This window comes from Ptiloglossa arizonensis, chromosome 3, assembly GCF_051014685.1.
Source record: "Ptiloglossa arizonensis isolate GNS036 chromosome 3, iyPtiAriz1_principal, whole genome shotgun sequence".
Taxonomy (NCBI): domain Eukaryota; kingdom Metazoa; phylum Arthropoda; class Insecta; order Hymenoptera; family Colletidae; genus Ptiloglossa; species Ptiloglossa arizonensis.
This window is the reverse complement of record NC_135050.1, coordinates 1,294,951-1,313,406: the sequence shown is the minus strand read 5'-3', so window position 1 is coordinate 1,313,406 and position 18,456 is coordinate 1,294,951. Positions and strand designations below refer to the sequence as shown.

The 18,456-nt window shown below is 43.0% G+C and overlaps 2 protein-coding genes across 6 annotated transcripts; one reads left to right on the top strand and one right to left on the bottom strand.

Moving 5' to 3' along the window:
- Positions 1–88: 88 nt before the first annotated feature.
- LOC143144623 (uncharacterized) lies at positions 89–2,997 on the bottom strand. Of its 5 annotated transcripts, none has more exons than XM_076307222.1 (2): positions 1,648–2,997; positions 89–1,207 (listed from the first exon to the last, which is right to left on the bottom strand). In XM_076307222.1, exons 1-2 carry the CDS (start codon positions 1,833–1,835, stop codon positions 1,141–1,143), a joined length of 255 nt encoding a protein of 84 aa, XP_076163337.1. In that variant the 5' UTR covers positions 1,836–2,997; the 3' UTR covers positions 89–1,140. The 5 variants fall into 3 exon arrangements, 2 of the variants coding, with proteins under 2 accessions (XP_076163337.1, XP_076163336.1); XR_012991472.1 differs by having other exon boundaries at positions 2,267–2,997; XR_012991470.1 differs by having other exon boundaries at positions 1,294–2,997.
- Ef-1a-f1 (translation elongation factor eEF-1 alpha chain) lies at positions 2,621–18,431 on the top strand. The gene is made up of 5 exons (XM_076307220.1): positions 2,621–2,775; positions 8,003–8,332; positions 13,310–13,819; positions 16,090–16,583; positions 17,371–18,431. Exons 2-5 carry the CDS (start codon positions 8,020–8,022, stop codon positions 17,437–17,439), a joined length of 1,386 nt encoding a protein of 461 aa, XP_076163335.1. The 5' UTR covers positions 2,621–2,775; positions 8,003–8,019; the 3' UTR covers positions 17,440–18,431.
- The last annotated feature ends 25 nt before the right edge of the window (positions 18,432–18,456 follow it).

Genomic DNA, 18,456 nt, shown 5'->3' with positions numbered 1-18,456 from the left:
TAAAGTTTTAGAAAGAGAAATAGCGTTCAATAATCTGCTTTCAGAGCAGATATATGTATATTTCTTATACATATAAACATACGTACCAATTATTGCACAAATTTTCAGAGTATTTCAAGTGCTTTTCAATTAGATCCTTACTTTTCTTCTCTTCGATCACTTACTTAAGTTATGCGAGTCATTAAGTAAAAATGAAAAAAGAATTTGGATTAGATTCGCAACATTTTTCGATATCCGAACATTTTAATCCGCGGAATTTCTCAGAACTAACGTCACAATTCCATGAATCCGGGACGGTTATGGAAGAATAAAGGAACTGGAAAATCCCGAGAAAATAAATAAAATCGTTTGTGTGTAATAGTAACAGCAGTACCGTGAAAGGATAACCTTGAACATCTTTTACAAAAAACAGAAAGTACTATCTCCATGTACAAACTGATATAGTAGAGCCGAGTTAAAAATGAATTACGCCTGAGAATGAATTGGACTCTTGAACCGTGTTGTATCGGTTTATCGTAACTATGGATTAATTATGTAAGCTGAATATGTGTGCGCTATCGAATAGTTTTAGCGTAATTCTCGAATTAACATGTACCGTATACCATACATATACTGGGTTGTTCAATGAGTTTTGTCTACATTGTACTAAATTGAACAGTAGTGTTCACCAAGTTTTATCGAACGACAAAACTTATTTAACAACCTAGAAGCGCTTCTGCGACGGTGGGCAGTGATTGGTGGAGGAAATCTTGGCGTTGTCAATGGTTGTTTTTTATCCCGCCAGTGGAAAATTCCCAGATTGATACGAGCTGCCTCTGATATCGCCCGAAGGATTGTGATTTATGGTCTTGCCGAGTACAATAATGATCAGCTTTCATTGCAGACATTATTATTGTTGCATTTGATACGTTCGTTTCTTCTTCTGTTTGAAAGATTCAGCACGATTAGGTATAAAAAATTTATTAAATTCTAATCTTCAAAAGTTGCCGATAAAGTGCAATTAATAAGAATCTGTACGATAGTCGCGTGTCTCTATTGGTCTAAAATCGTTTGGAAGTATTCAATTGAATGATTTCGTACAGAAGTATCAATTTCAAAAGTAAACGATAGTATCGAAACACGTCTCGGTCTCATCGCCGACTATGCGTATCTAACAGAGGTGAAAAAACCTGGGGCTCCACCCGTGGAAATCCACGGTATCCAATATCTGTCGATAAAAAAGAAAGAAATACAGTATTTATTCGTTGAGAGCTGTGTTTGGTTTACACGCTGAAAGCTGAGAGCTCTCCCTACCATTTGCAATTCACTTCTGTCCTACGAACACGAGAGCGAAATGAAACGAGAGCGAATCAGAGGGACCGAGAGCAAACGAGAAACAGTACAAGACGGACGAAGTATCGATACTCTGTCTCGCTCCGTCTTTCTGGCACCCGATACTCTGTCCTTTGAGTGCAATAATACTTCGTCTGTCTCTTACCGTTTCTCGACCGCTTCAATTTCTCTCGCTCCGTCTCGTTCTATTTCGCTCTCACCCACGGCAGAATAGAAGCGAGAAGCGATCCCCTCTACGTTACATAGCGTGCGGCTCTTCAAATCCATGGGCTCTCAACGAATAAATACAATAAATTCTCGTCGCGAGATATTTACATTCCGTTCCTCGTAAGATCATCGTTATCCCCACCAAACCGAAAGGATACCGATCGGAAGTATTGCTTCAACGAACAATGAAATTTTGCAATTCTTTGTGTTACTTTCTTCACACTCGATGTTGGAGGGTCCGGTGAAATTGAAATATTATGTAATCCGTACGAACGCTCCTTCCTCTCGAGCCGCATTCAAGACTCCGCTGATACGGTCTGCCGACCCTACGTACCGCAGTAACCCCAAATCTCGCTCGTACTTGCCAAAAAAGTGATCAATTTGATGCGGAATAGCTCAAAAGTCAACGGTCTCTTCCAACCCCTAGATTCAAAACCGGTGGAGCGAGCTAAAAATCTATGCGCATCTCGCTCGCTCTCGTATTCTCGTATTCGCCCTTCTTACTTCCTCGTTCGCTCTCGCTCTTTCTCACGCGGCTATCCTTCTCTCCCACTGCCGTGCACTGTTTCTCGTTTGCTCTCGCTCGTTCGCGCTCGCTGTCCTTCCGTCCTTTTCCTCGACCGTCGATTGCCGCCGCGTCGGCGAAACATAAGGGCGACCCGGCAGCTTAACGATATCGCATGACCGAACATGCCAACTCGAGCCGAACGAGGTGCCAATCGCTCACCTTACGCACGATACGAGAGTATCGGTCCCGAGTGGTTCTCGTTGCCGATCTTGAAACGAGGATATAGATCGTGTTCGTTCGCTGTTCGAATATGGATGCTCGCGCTCGTCTAGAACGCACCGGCGAAGTTGAGATCGTAATTGCGGCGCTCGTGGCGCAACGCCGTCGCCGAACCATGCACGCCGCGGCATCGTTGGAAAATAGACGGGAGCGCGCGTACGCGTGAATCGAGCGGTCCAATCCCGGCCGCGAACCGACGTCGTCCATGCCGATGGCACATGCGCCCTTAACCCTCGTCCCGCGGCAGCGCCAGCAGATGACACTGCGATTTCATCCCCCCCCACCGCGGCTTGCCGTCGCTCGCTGCTCTCGCTCTGTTCGATGCATCGACTTCCCCTTCCCCGTCCGCCGTCCCCGGCACCGTGTCCCGTCCTAGTGGCTGGCAAGCGACCGCGGAAATACGTGCGATAACACGAGGATTTTCCAGCCTCTCCGTCCCGTCGATCCTGGTGAGTAATCGTTCGTACAACCGCCTCGACCTCTCGCGAAACGCATCTCGGTGAATCCAAACAGCGTCGCTCGATTCTCGTCGCGAACGTTTCGCGAGACTAACCCCACCCGTGGTCGCAAACGATGCTCGAGCCGAGCCGAGCCGGCTGCCCGACGACATATTGATTCGACCCGGTACTCGCTGCTCGCCCCGCGTCTCGAATCGCGACGGTGGACGCGATACCCGCCGGCTAACCGATTCGATCGGACGCGCGCGCGCGCGCGCTGCGCCACACGAGTTCGCGAGTCGAAATCATCCCCGGGGAAAGGCGACGCGAGGCTAGAGGGTCGCTGGAAGCGAGACGAGAGCTGCGCGGCCAGTTCGTTGCCGCGGCCATTACGCGAGCCGGAGGGGCGTGCGACCGTTGCGACGCAGTTGGATCTCTCTCGCCTGCGATTCATACGCGATCTCCAGCCCCGGTGATTCTACGTGTACACGACGAAGGCTTCGTTCGGCGGTATACCCGATCGATCGAGAAGGTAAATAGTGGAACTATCGGTCGCGCGTCGATCAGAATCCGCCGGTTCGGTTTTTCGTCTTCGTATAACCTCTAACCCCCTCCGAGTGACCGCGTCTCGTGCGTGTTTCGTCGTGCGGGACATACCGTCGCGTAGCGATCCGAGAAAATAGTTTCCCGTGGCGAAGAAAAGGCTATTTCGAGGGGGGTTTTTTCCTCGCGACAACGTCGAAATCGCGAGCTTGAAATTGTTGATCCGCGTAATGGCCGCTGCGCTCGGTCGCTCCGCCTATTATTAGAAGAGGCCGGTGGACGGTCTATCGAACGTGGGACGCTGCACGCGATATACGCACACGGCAACGTGTTCCGACGATGAATCGGTGGATCGTTTTCGTCGCGGGACTCGCGAAATCGAGCGGTTAGGTGCGTCGTACGGATATCATCGATCGCGTGGCCCTCTGTATCGGGTCGCGGACGCTCGCCATGGGGTGAGATCGAGCCTCGGTGGGATTCTATTCGCTCTCTCGGGTCTCTGTTTCTTTTTAGGGTTTGACCGAATAAGCGCGCACACTCGCGACCGACGGTGCTCGTATTTTCGACGTGGCCCTCGCGTGTCGTCCGTACGCCGAATCAATACCCTTCGAGGCTCGCGAGGACCGGTCTACGTTGACACGTAAATATTAATTGCCCTCCCAATATATACGCGTCGATATCGTGCACCGAACCCCGTTACGCCGGTCTACCGGCGGCTACAGCCTTGCGTTAACCGTCGCCAGACCCGCGAGGAATCTCGTCTCGCGGACCCGATTGGAGGTAATAATCGCGACTCGTTCGCCGGTTATCGAATATTCACCCTTCTGGAAAAGTGTGGTCTCGCGGATCAATGGCGACGTGCCTCGTACAACGTAACACTCGTTCTCCGTGGTAATCGATGGTGTGTACGGAAATGTATGGAAATAAGTATCTCGTATTCGTGACGATTGCGTAACCGGCCTGGACGCTCTGCGGAAGACGGTCGGAGATATGTAAATATTTGTGGCTTTCTCTGACTGTTTTCTACGCGTTGTTCGTTTAAGGGGACGCGACGTACGGGGCGACGGGTCGGGGGACGAGGTAACTTTTTCCAAATTTTCTTTTTCGGCCATGTGTACGTTCTTTGAAATATATATCTGTCATCTGTAGGTGCGCAGGTTAAAGTGTCGAGTAAATTTTTCATTTTTATTCGCGTGAACGTTACGGTCGATCACGTGGATCCGTAACGCTTGGACTGACGGGAAGACGAACAAATTGAAAATTAAACAGATGTATACGCGAGCGCAAAACTAATATCTCGCAACCGGTTACACAACTCGCCTCGTTCGCGAAACACAAGGAGGATTTGGAGCGTTACTTTCATTGTGAAAAAATGTTCAATAATAGAAAGTAAAAATGATTATCGTAAACGGTTGGGACTTGGATAATTTCGTATAGTCGAAAATAATACGGTTAATTGTACGGTAGATTACAATTGGATACAATTTAACGTAACCCTTGACACGTGTAATTGCTGTTAAATAATTTTCACAAAATAGTTGAAAACGATACGTTCTGCAATAGAATGGAAGATAAATTTAAAATTAATAAATTGTATTAATTGCAATTTATTAAATTTAAATAAAATCGTCAATTACGCATAAAGTTTCACACAAAGAAATGTTTGTTTACCGTTCCATCTAAGTTTGCGCGATCAGTCAACGAGAAGACGCATAACGTCAAATTTAAACAAATACCGAATAACGTAACGTTAAAATCATAGTGTTTTTTTCGTTTACAATATTTCGTTCGATTAAATTTAATAATCTACCGACCCTTAAATTGCCCCGAACGATTTCAATCGTTTTGTACGAAATCGTCGAATAGAACTATCGCATTTGAGTTCCTTTTAACACCAGCTTTACCAACCAGTCAAAACGACTTGTTCTAACTGCTTTTACAAAGAAATTTCCTTTAAATTCCATAGCATATTTTCAAAAGACACGAGTTTTTCTATTCTACACGTATAATCAATTTCACAAATTCCTTTTTTTCCCTCGATCATCGATTTCCCTCGGATACGGAAGGGGAACGCCTTAATATACTGAAATCGATCGGTAGTTCTAGTGTTAAACCAATAAAGCTGTGCCAGGTAGAATTTGTAGCATGCTAGTAGTACAAGCCTGCGTATGGTCAGCCGTGTCAAGCAATTCCAACATCTCGTTGCACATTGATCGATGTATCTATATCTTTCGATGGATCCGATAACGAACCGCATTCCGTGATATCGAATCCCGGTCAATCGCTAATGACGTGCACAACTAATTATGCGCAAATGAAAAGAGACGTACCGTGAGTACATACGCGAGAAATTATTTCACCGAATTCTCTTGGTTCTCCGCTCGTCGCGCTTAATACGCGTCTCGTTAAAATGAAAGTCACCGTAACGAAAGTTATAAACGTCATTATTTATTAATTTCAATCCAATCGATTTGTTAATCGAGTTTCGTCGAGAAATCTTTCGATTGAAATCGTTTGAACAATTACTGCAACAATAACCCGAATAATTATCGTATTACGCAAATACGTGTACGTTTATCGTACTCGGAAGAGCAGATAAATATATTCGAGTTATATTTCGCGTTTAATCAACCAATAATTATTTCTCCGCCATTACGTTTAATCGATGCAATATAAAACCGAGCCATTGATAACTAAATCGACAGAAACCCGTTTGTGAATGTTCGATAGATCGCGATTAAAACGATCGAATTATCGTCCGAATATTGAACATTTCGTTGCATAAATTTCATTGATATTCTTATGCGAAACAAGTATTAGAATAATAAAAAATAAGTATCAGAATGATGGAACAAATTCTTGTCGTTACGCATAGACCGAAGAAAAACGTATCGGTCGATGTTGAAAATTGCTTTTTCGTATATTCGTACGTAATGGCGTCACTTAACAAAAAAAAAAAAAAAAAAATATCGACATCCTCGCAGCAGGTATTAACGGGATTAAATAATCCGGTTACAGGATCGACTGTGCGAAGCGAGATTTAAATAGTCCGGACTCGAAAGGAGGAAAGTTACTAATTTTATAAAACAATAGGTTCAAATTGAACTTCTCTAACATTGTAACGCAACTCGGCGTTCAATACGTTGCAAATAAAAGCTTTCAGTTCCCTTCTGTTTGCCACGTTACTCGTGTTGTTGCTTCGAATTAGGTTCGTACTTGCAAATCTTGCAAATAAGTGCAGCATATCGTGAGAATTTATGTTCCGAATATTCTACTCGACTAGAGTTTCACTGTGGTCTCCGCGAGTCAAACATCTCTGTTTATATTATCACAAGTGACGTAAGAATCAGCATCGTCGATGTCAGTTGTCCCACCCATGGGAAACGCCTCTCGTGCTACAGTCTGAACACAATTGTCCGAACCGATTTGCATCGTAGAGAGGAGAAAGAACACAACAAAGTCTCTGGATTAACGCTAGAACTACCAAAAGAATCAATTTGACTCGTTTCGAACTTTCTCTTTAAATCGCTCGATTATTAACGGTGTCTTTGCCTGCAATATTCGTGAACAATTATCGAAATAGACAACTAATGGTACTCGTAAATTAGTTTGCACTTTTCTCGTCTAACATCGAAGATACGTATACGGTCTGATACAAATAGTAATAGGCTCACCGTCGGTGGTTCTAGTGTTAATAAAAAGTAACTTTACCCGCGGTATATTTAATTCTGCCTTTGGATATTGTAATTTGTAATTTGAAATATCCTGTAATTGGTATTAGACCTAACCCAGACCTCTGTTCTTCCCAAAAGCCTCGGTGATCGATCAACGTCAAATTTTGGGAGGGAGGAGAGAAAGAGGGATAGATCCTAAATATAAAATATTAGCTTCGAATATTTAATAGTTTTCGAGATATTAACACTAGAACTGTCAAATGTGTGAATCCTTTTTAAAATTATTCGTTTATCAACAATGTCTTTGCAATATTCGTGAACAATTATCAAAATAGGCAACTAATACCGATACAAATAGTAATAAATTCACTGCCGGTAGTTCTAGCGTTAATGTGCTTTTGCAGAATAATAGTAACGCGATCCCTTTTGATGTATGCAAAATATTAGGTATAGATACTCGATAGTTCTCACGATACCAATAAAGTGACATACCTTGGTACGCAAGAAGATGCATCGTGATAAAAACCTTGCGAATACTAAATAGATGCAAGAAATCCATTAGATACGAATATAAAAAATATCTAAAATATATGTTGCACGATCTCAATAAAGTTCACCGTTCGTAATTCTAATATTAAGAAGAACACGATCCCACGCCAATGGGCGGTACCTTCTCGCACGACCAATAGATACACGTTTGCTAAATGACCCGAGTGGTCAGTTTCAAATACGAAGAAACAATATACGACAAAAAAAAAGAAGAAGAAAAAACGAACAAAGAGGACGAAATAGACCAATAATTTTTCCTCCATCCCAGACCTGACGCGACCCGAGCACGTTTGAACCGTTGCAAGTCACAGCTCCTTTCAGTAGCGATCTTTCTTTCTCCCTGCAACACCGGTGTGTTCCACGGGAACATCGCAAAAGCTGAAAATAATTGTCCCCCTTAAGCGACCACCCCACAACTGCCCCCAGGGATCGATACCGAAGACGAGTTTTCACTTTCCTACTCCTTCTTGCAGGTGACTAGAGCGTCGACATGGGTAAGGAGAAGATTCATATAAACATCGTGGTGATAGGCCACGTAGACTCGGGCAAGTCCACCACGACCGGACATCTGATCTACAAATGCGGTGGCATCGACAAGCGTACCATCGAGAAGTTCGAGAAAGAGGCTCAGGAGATGGGCAAAGGGTCGTTCAAGTATGCCTGGGTACTGGACAAGCTGAAAGCTGAACGCGAGCGTGGTATCACGATCGACATCGCGTTGTGGAAGTTCGAGACCGCCAAGTACTACGTGACGATCATCGACGCCCCTGGTCATCGTGACTTCATCAAGAACATGATCACAGGTAACAGCGAGACCAATCCCCCGTTCTTTAACACCAACGACGTGTTTCACAGCCGAGATCGATAGGTATCGATTCTTTCGAGCATCGTGTCTTGGAGTATCGAACGAGTATCGAAATGTCATTGGTATTAATAAGACGCACTCGTGAAACCTCGACAAACACAAAGATGCAGTTGGAGTATCGATTTCAAATGTACTAAGTATTTACTCGTGTAACGCAGGGGTTACCGAATGATTAACTCAGAGTGTCGTATGCGTCGGGTATTGCATAATACTGGTAATATACAAGGTGGACCATTTAAATAGGAATCGAAATGTCTCTGGTATTTATGGTTCAACGAAGACACCACTTTTACGGACAAAGTTGCACCGTTTGAAAGGATACTTGTAACGCGTCATTCTTTTTCCAAGATCGTGCTAATCTCTTTTTATGAGAATTTTAGGTCATTGATATCTTTTTCAATGGCACGTCTATATTGTCGATATTCTTGTAGAACATAACGAAACAAATCCAACGAACTTGTAGATTGTATCGTTTCGACCATTCAAGTTCGAGAAATTTATGTTAATATGTTTTAACGTTATTGAACAGTTACTGCTCGATAGATTCGTACCGAGAAGTTTATTTATGTTACGATTCTCGTCGTTGAAGTTATCGTTTCAAATGAATGTTTTAACGGATGTATGATTAAATGTGCAAAGTATGTGGTTTCAGTACAATTAGTGTCCAGTTCGCTATACTAGAATAGCAACGCTACAACTTGATACTCAATTCCCGAACATTGAATTGAACGAAAGACACAGTGGACTGGTCAGCTCGTTATCTAGATTTCACTCCACTGGATTTCTATCTATGGAAAAAATAACAAAATGTTATTCGTCTTAACAAACTTACAACACCGAAGGATACAAGACAAAGAATTAACGCAGGTTCAGTTACGTCACAGAAGTTAGAAAATATACAAAAATTATTTATAACCAGACTCAATTATTACATTAACGCAATCATTTGAAAATGATTGAAACGGTATGGTTGAAAAAGTCGTTGGATTTATTTTTCTATGCTTTGCAAATATATCGATTATCTAAAATTCTCGTGGAAAACGACTTTGGAAAAAAAAATAACGCTTTCGTTACGCGTGTCTCTTCAAAGAATTATTTCGCAAAACCGTAAATGACGGATATTCAAGCGTTACATGGTCCACCCTGTATATCGAGTAAGTTATGTAATATAATATACTCGATGCGACAGTACTTGGTACTCTATTCTTTTTAGAACATGGTCAATCTCTTATATGAAAACTTGTTGTCAGCTTTGACGCACGAAGACGTTGTAGTGGGAGCTCGAATCTCATTGGTGCTGGAGAACTTCCACTTCGACGTCTTTTCCGAACAGAATCACGAGTCGTGTCTTGATCACTTGCCTAATGTCCCAACTGATTTGCCAGTGGATCACGGTTTATAACTCCTTATGTAAGTGGCTTATCCTATTCCCGTAATAATTTCACTAATTTCTTACACAATTTAATTTTCTCACAACGAGTTACGAACCGTGCTCTGCGACATTTGATTCGTATCGAACGATTCGTTGTAAACGATGTATTAAGCTCGATACCGGCACCTATTTAGCACATGGTGCAGAATCAGAATTAAAAACGAAGAACTACTGACATACAGCGTTAATCGGGTTCTCAGTCACCTGCTCTGGTGTATTAAGCATTTGTTCGTAAATACAGAGACGAAATAGGGGTTCTCAACCAAGAAATGAAAACAAAAATTGCGTAATAGTAAAAACATCAATTTTGGACAACAGTGTTGTTTGAGCCAAATCTCACGACACCTTGGGGATTCTCTCATACTCACCTGAACACGATACCGATCATAGTAAATGGCGTCTGTAAGCTTCCTTACCACGGAGACACTAGACTCGTCGCATCCTCATAATGTACAAGGTGTCTCAAAATTCATGGTACAAATTGGGTCATAAATATTCTGTGGCTCAAAATAAGGCGAAAATCAAGAGTAATAGATTTGCATCGAAGACTTCGTTTTTTGGGAAAAACGCATTTGAAAATTAATGTAGTGGACCTAACCGATGATCAGCGTTACGTATTTCACTAGAGATGGCTCCTATGATTATTTTTGTATAAAATTCTGTTTACTGTCAATACTTATCTATTAATGCGTTTCAAAGATATGTAGAAGACACTTTAAAAGATTAGAAACCGTAATGTCGCTCATTAGTTAAGTGTACGTGTACTAGATGTACTAAATTAATTTCCAAAATAATTTTTCTCGAAAATGAAGCTTCCGATGTAATTTTATTATTCCATATTTTCGACTTACTTCGAACCATAGAATCTACCTGACCCCTTTTGTACCATAAATTTCAGAACACCCTATATATTTTTTTTATACTTATAACTATTACAATAGATGCAACTCGATATTCCTTTTTTTCTCTATTAAAGAAGTAAGTGAAACAATCATCCTGTATTTCTTTCCTTCTTTCTATTGTTAAGTAAAACACGAGTTTTTACATTCGAGATATTTTTTATCCAAAAAGTTTAAACGTATAGTCGAACGAAAGAACGCATTCAACTTAATGAAAATATAGTGTGGGAGGAAACGCACACAATTTCAACAATTGGAATGGAGAAAAAGCACACGTTGGACAGCAGTTGTTTAAAATTGAAGAACGTCTAAAGTCGTGGTCAAGTAAACTGTTCGGTCAAGGTCACTTCCCCTCTGGCGAAAACCGTTCTCTTTTACCTTTTTTCATTCCTTATCACGACAAGTCTAGACTATCGTCTGTTGGTGTCGACATCTGGAGTGTCGATGTCGAAAGACTCGTCATTTTATAAACCGAAACAGGGTACACGTTGGTTCGTGCAGTTTTTACTTATCACTGTCTTTACAGTAACTACAATTGCTCACTGTTTACAAGGTGACTATAGTTACACGTCAAAATTTTGTATCAGTTTGCAACTCTTACCGAGCATAGCGTAACTTGATACTTTCAAGGTTATTCGTGTTCCTTCGTTCAGCTGATTTAATTCCTTGTACAATATTTTGATCTATGAATGTAAATTACTCGTAAACTACCCGCTATATAAGAAATGGTTCAGACAGAAATTGAATGGTTTCGAGAGGGCCATAATCCGCTGTAATTAGTTTTTCCACACATGGACGCATAAAGGTAGAATAAAGGTGACACCTATCTTCTTAAATGGAATCATAATTTTTAACGCACCGAGCGTTACGTTACAACTCGTTATTTCCTACGAAAATCTATCGACTTATTTATGTCGAAAAATGATTAATTTAGAAGTATGCATTGATAATGAAAGCAATGTCTTTCAGCAGATGAACATTAAAGTAAATTCATTATTTTCATTGTGCCGTTTAGCAAATTTCTCGCTAACTTTGATTGTTCTTTATCATTTTGTATAAATAATTGTCCATTATCGATTCCTATTAAATCTCTGGATAATTTAATATCTATTAAATCCACTTTGCAATATTGTGATTGAAATATTTTACAAGCTAATAATTTGTTCGGTATAAACATGTTGTGCTGAAATTTTTTTGAAAAATAAAGAACTGCATTCGCTGGTGCATTTAAAATTTGATTCCATTTAAGACGTACGTCACCCTTATATGACCTCTACGCATCCATGTACAGAAAAACTAATTACAGCGGATTATATCCCCCTCGAAACCATTCAATTCCTGTCTGAACCATTTTTTATACCGTGAGTAGTTTACGAGTAACTCGCATTTATAGATTAAAATCGAGTACTCTGTATATTACATATATATATATATAACGTATGAAATGTTACAATCTGTGTCCGTGGTAAAGTGTACACATCTTAGCGAAAAGGTTGAAAGATTGACCTTTTAAGGGTATTTAACGCTTCAGAGTTCTTTCGTTCGACTGTACGCTAAAATTCTTTGGGTAAAAAATATTCTAAATACACGAAACTTGAGTTTTTAACTTTACGGTGCAAGAAGATGTTTAAAAAAATACAGGAGCATCCAGTTGCATTTATTATAATCGCTTTAATTGTACGAGCCAAACGATATATCGCGAGAACGCGATGGGTCGAAAAAAAACCCGTGGAATGCACTAGAGTTAACCCTTATCGAAGATCAATGCTTAAGATCCGATCTGGGTTGTCATTTAACTGGTGTTTGCATAAAAGCATCTATTTTAACATTTTCTACGAAATATTTAAGCATCGGTTATTCATTTCTATGTCTGTTGCGTTATAAGTTAGTATGTCACGTGGAAGGTGGCGTGGGTCCAATACGATGAAATTGGTAATGCCACGTGAGAAGTGACACACGTCCATCGGTGTTTAAAGAAACAAAGTAGAGTAGTTTAGAAGTGACTGAATGTTACGCCATTGGTATTTCCCAATGCTTCCTTTATTTACCCCTGGAGTAGACCACCATAAGAGTTCTAATGGGTAGGCTTCCAGCTTCTTCCAAGAGACCTCTAGAAAATTTCCACCGTGCAAAAAATTAATTTTAACCTTTCGAGTCCTATGGACGTATACACGTGTCCACGAAAGATATCAACGCGGACTACGAACGCATACCTGTATATTAGAAAATAACTTTCTTGCATCGCTTAATTTGACGTAAAAGAATAACTGTACTTGGTCGAGCCTTGTACATCCAATCGACAGAGTTCACACTAGCAACAAAGTATTCCATCCCCATCGATCGTAGCCACTATACGCGCGCCGTCCATGCAAATTCGGTTGCAAGTATTGAGCGCTTAGGGTTGAGAAGAAACAGAAGAGAGGGCAGAGATTGTTCGATCCCCCGATGTCACTGACCGGACAATCTACTTGACCGCGACATTGGTTAGATCGAACGAAGCGCAGTCAGATCGAAGCATTTAACTGTCTCGTTCCTCGTAATCCTATAAAAATGTGTTCGATTTGAACCGAGTGGTTAATCGCAGGTACGAGCCAAGCGGACTGCGCCGTGCTGATCGTGGCTGCTGGTATCGGCGAGTTCGAGGCTGGCATCTCGAAGAACGGGCAAACGCGCGAGCACGCTCTACTCGCGTTCACGCTCGGCGTGAAACAGCTGATCGTTGGCGTGAACAAGATGGACATGACCGACCCGCCGTATTCGGAGACACGGTTCGAGGAGATCAAGAAAGAGGTGTTGTCGTACATCAAGAAGATCGGCTATAACACCGCCTCGGTCGCGTTCGTGCCTATCTCCGGCTGGCACGGTGACAACATGCTCGAACCGTCACCGAAGACACCCTGGTACAAGGGATGGAAAGTGGAACGCAAAGATGGTTCCGCCGACGGCAAGACGCTGATCGAGGCACTCGACGCCATACTGCCGCCGTCCAGACCCACCGACAAGGCTCTGCGTTTGCCGCTTCAGGACGTCTACAAGATCGGCGGTATCGGCACCGTGCCGGTCGGTCGTGTGGAGACTGGCATTCTCAAACCAGGTACAAAACGTTGTTGAAAAGAACGTGTTAGCTGGGAGCTGGACAAAATCGTAACGAGAGACGCGCGAGAAGTGTATCGCTGACCAGTTGTGGTCGGACTTCGTTCCCTGAATCGTTGACTGGGAAGAGTTCGCGTATCGTGCGTTAAAGGGATCAGGGTGGAAAAAGATAACGAATCCCATCGCGATTGTGATACATTGGACGCACAATCTACGAAAGAGAGGAACTCCCACTCCTCCCAGTCAACGATTTAGGGAATGAAATCTGGCCACGCTGACCTAAAAAACCTAGAAAGTCACAGAGGAAAGGGGAATCGTCCATTCGTGTCACTTGTGATGTAACTGCTACGCCTTTGCGCAGATACATTGTCGCTATTGGCTAACGTTGGGCACGTGTGGAAGTCTCGACAAAGAACGTGAACGGAACAATACACGATGAAACGAGATGCAAAACGTATCTGAGATGCGTCGGCGAACTCTATCGTTGCATCTCCCTTTGTCGTGTTTCGTTTCGTTCGCTTTCCTCGTCACGCGGTGGACTTTTACACGTGTCCAACTTTGCCAATAGTGACAATGTATCTGCGCAAAAGCGTAGCAGTTACGTCACAAGCGACACGAATGGACGATTCCCCCCCTTTCTCTTGCGATTGTTTAGCTTTCAGGACAGCAGCCAACTTCTCGCGCGTCTACGGTACTATACGTTGCTGGAAAGATGATCTGCGGGACGGCATAGTCACGATGACTGCACCTAATCCCTACCTCTAACTCCCATAACCCCGCTATCGACACGTTCCATCATTCCTTTTCTTTATCAGGCGACGCGAATGAGAGTAGACGAAACCATTCGACCAATCGTACTCGCATTTCTTCCGCTCGTCAACTTTCTAGCAATGCACAGTAGTACAGTAAAGAGAATACGAACAGAATCGAGCAATCTTTGCTCACTTGCAGGCCTTCGAAGCCTACCTGAAACACATTTGACTCAATACGATTCACAATTCCTTCCAGAGGTCAACTTGTCAACACCGCACAATAGATACTATACAGAGCTGGAAAGAAGACGCATAAGATGGTACAACAGAAGTTAGAGAAGAGCCTCGTTCGTTCTGCCTGTCCCTACTATACAACTCCACGAGAAGACTAACATGTTTACGTCCCCATTTTAGTTTACAATCTAGTAGCTAACTCTCCTACCACCATGCGCATTGTTGCTATTGGTCAAAGATGGTGACGAAGATGTGTCGGTCCTCGACCAATAACAATAATGCAATGGTAGGGGAGATTGTAAACTAGAGTAGGGATGTAAACGCTCGTTGGACTTTTTCTCGTGAATAGTCAGTACTAATGAAACTAAGACCAACTAAGACCAATTGAGACCAATAGTACTCACATTTCTTAATCTCCTCTTCTTTCTAGCTCTGCATAGCAGGTATGTTCCTTTTGTACCGATACGTTTAACGGTAATTAATGCAAGGTAAGTGGTATCTCAGCAGTAGGCGATTTAAGAGAAAACGCCAACTTCCGACTCCAAAAATTAACATTTTTTACATCGCTTTAAAATTTAAAATCCCAAGAATGTTGCCCGAAAATATTAAGGGCAAATTCGAAATATTAACGTAACGAAGATATATACAATTTTTAAACATTAAACGTAATTTTTTTTTTCCAAAACATGTACGAATCCTTTTTTTGCTTTCGATCATTTTTAAGAAAACTTTAAACGATATAGTTTTTCCTGAAAATTTTCCATTTTTTTTTATTTTGTAAACTTAGATTACAAGATCACATCGCCGTCTATGGTTCACCTCGCGCACAACTCCCACTTACACTCTCGATATTTGTTTATGGAACTTATTAGTTCGTGCTCTTCCTCCTTCGAACACAACCGACTTCGAGGAATAAAGGATCTCACTCCTGAAAGATCTTATCCCTGATAAAATTTTATTCATCTCTAGCAGCAAGGATGACCTAACGATCAAACTTCCTTACGATTGCTCGAGCCTAGAGTCTAAGGTCTGGGTCTGAAAGATGAAAAATCGAATAGAAAAATTACTCTGGGTCGGTTCCCTTTGTTTATGTGGAAACTACGAGGTTGAGCCTGAGCATTGGCACACGTAGCAGTGCTGATACGTACCACTACGTGTCCCTGATGCATCGCGTAGCGTTGTTACTTCAAAGTATCCCACTTTGAACAACTCTTCCATTCCGGTAGTGGAAAAGGAAAGGTGGCGATCTGTCAACTTGCTATCGCGTCGACGTTCGTCTCCACAGGTATGCTGGTGACTTTCGCCCCAGCAGCGCTGACCACCGAGGTGAAATCGGTCGAGATGCACCACGAGGCCCTGACGGAAGCGTTGCCCGGCGATAACGTCGGTTTCAACGTTAAGAACATCTCCGTGAAGGAACTGAGACGTGGCTACGTGGCAGGTGACTCGAAGAATCAGCCTCCGCGGGGGGCGTCCGATTTCACCGCGCAGGTGATCGTCCTGAACCATCCCGGACAGATCAGCAACGGCTACACACCCGTCCTCGACTGCCACACTGCTCATATCGCTTGCAAGTTCGCGGAGATCAAGGAGAAGTGCGACCGTCGTACCGGCAAGACCACCGAGGAGAATCCGAAGAGCATCAAAAGCGGTGACGCTGCAATAGTGATACTCCAGCCGACCAAACCGATGTGCGTCGAGGTGTTCCAGGAGTTCCCGCCACTGGGTCGTTTCGCTGTTCGCGACATGCGTCAGACCGTCGCCGTGGGTGTCATCAAGGTACGCTTGCTCCGAAACAAGATCCGAGAGATGAGAATTCTTACGGTCGACGCTTTTGCGCGATTTAAAGACGTTGGACGCTAGCTTTTGGCCAAGGATATCGACCTTTCGTCGACGTTACGATTAGAAGTAAATCTAGAAATGTAAATTTTACTCGTTCGGTAAATTTGCGAGGATTTCTTGGACCGTACGCGATTATAAAAATGCTACCCCGCTTTCGAGCAAATCGACAATCTCGATTTTGTCGAAAGTGGGAATTGTACACATTGGGGACGAGATACGAGATACGAGAACCACCTCGATAAAACGCACACCCATGAATCCGTACGGAGCTTTTTGAACAGAGACGGTAGCGAATTTGTTCTTTGAATGAACAAGGAGAGCGAACAAGATACGAGATGAGCGCAACAGGGAACGCACTATCGGTGTGATAACGAGTGATAACTATCGGTGTGGAAACGAACCTAAACACGACCTCGTTCGGAATACTTTTATTTGCGCGTAATTGGAAAATTGTCAAAAATAGCTCGAATAACGTGTAATTAAAAATAGTTCAAATACGATCGTATTTGGTCTCGTCTTCGTCGGGAGGGTTTCACGAATCCATCGACGATTCTCTCCGAAGATAAAGCGAGTGGTATAAGAAAAAGTTTTTCATAAAAGTGATAGGGATACGATTCGATACGTTTTATGGGGGAGAAAACGCGACTGTTTATCGAGGGGTTACCGTAGATCGAGACAATTAACATTGGTAGGCGGCTAACCATTTGCCTCGAATTGTTCGCAGAGCGTCACCTTCAAGGATACCCAGGGCAAGGTCACAAAGGCCGCGGAGAAAGCCCAGAAGAAAAAGTAACCATCAAGCTTCCTCGGAAGCTCGCAGTCCGCTGGCTGGCGCCCGACGAGCGTCTCCGCGAAGGGATCACCATCCCCATCTAGGATGCAGTACGCCGCGGCTGCTCCATTCAACTCATACTCAACTATTAATACCAAAAGTGAAAAGATGTTGTGCTTACCCCCGTTACATTATCCGGTAGTTTTGAATCCGCGCATCTATCCGAATCTGCACATTCAGTTCACCCATGCCCCGCGCACGCCCCACATATGCTAGGTGGATTCTTACGTTTTTACATCATTCTTACATTGACGAATATGTGTCCAATTACAGGTAATACTCAGTTCCCTTGGACTCTGTGTAGTTAGGTTTTTCAATTAAATATACATATACACCGAAGACGAAACGGGATGTCGTGCGACGATTATCACACGCGAGACAAAACGAGGCAGCGGGGCCGGCATATCGACGATTACCTGCGAATCAGACCTGCACACACACACTGCGCTACACAATGCATCGAACCGACGTGTCGCAACGTCAATTGTCATCCATAAAGCGTGAAATAAATACCGTTGAACAATCATCGCGATCCTCCTTCCTTGCGCGACTGTTAGTTACCTACCCGCCACGAAGAAAAAAGAAAGAAAAGAAAAATAAATAAACGGAGTACTCGCCGCTGCCTCGCATCCCCGACATTTTTAATCGACTCATTTCGAAGGATTCGTTAAGGCTGATTTCGTTGAAGACTTGGTTGCCTCACCGCGAATAATTTTATTACTTGTATAAGAATGTATTTATCTATAGTTAGGGATCATTAGACTGTGTCCCCTAATCCCTTACGCGACTCGCGGGAACTTCGCTCCCAGGCGAAGGTCACTTGGCGCGCGAGCGAGTTTTCGTACGCGAGTCGCCTGTGTTAATCTCGGATACCCCTAATAGACGCATTCTACGATTGTTTTGACCCTTAGCCAGTATTATGTTGATGTAATAAAACAAAAATTTTAATTGCACAGCGTGACGTTTTTTCTTCGAAAA

What these genes read in the sequence shown, in the direction of transcription:
- LOC143144623 (XM_076307221.1), bottom strand. Translation starts at nt 2,457, where the DNA reads ATGCCGCGGCGTGCATGGTTCGGCGACGGCGTTGCGCCACGAGCGCCG. An exon ending in ACTCTCGTATCGTGCGTAAG is followed by an intron (nt 1,208 to 2,266) that starts GTGAGCGATTGG and finishes TTTTATCGACAG; the next exon opens with ATATTGGATACCGTGGATTT.
- Ef-1a-f1 (XM_076307220.1), top strand. Translation starts at nt 8,020, where the DNA reads ATGGGTAAGGAGAAGATTCATATAAACATCGTGGTGATAGGCCACGTA. An exon ending in CATCAAGAACATGATCACAG is followed by an intron (nt 8,333 to 13,309) that starts GTAACAGCGAGA and finishes GGTTAATCGCAG; the next exon opens with GTACGAGCCAAGCGGACTGC. An exon ending in TCGCCGTGGGTGTCATCAAG is followed by an intron (nt 16,584 to 17,370) that starts GTACGCTTGCTC and finishes AATTGTTCGCAG; the next exon opens with AGCGTCACCTTCAAGGATAC.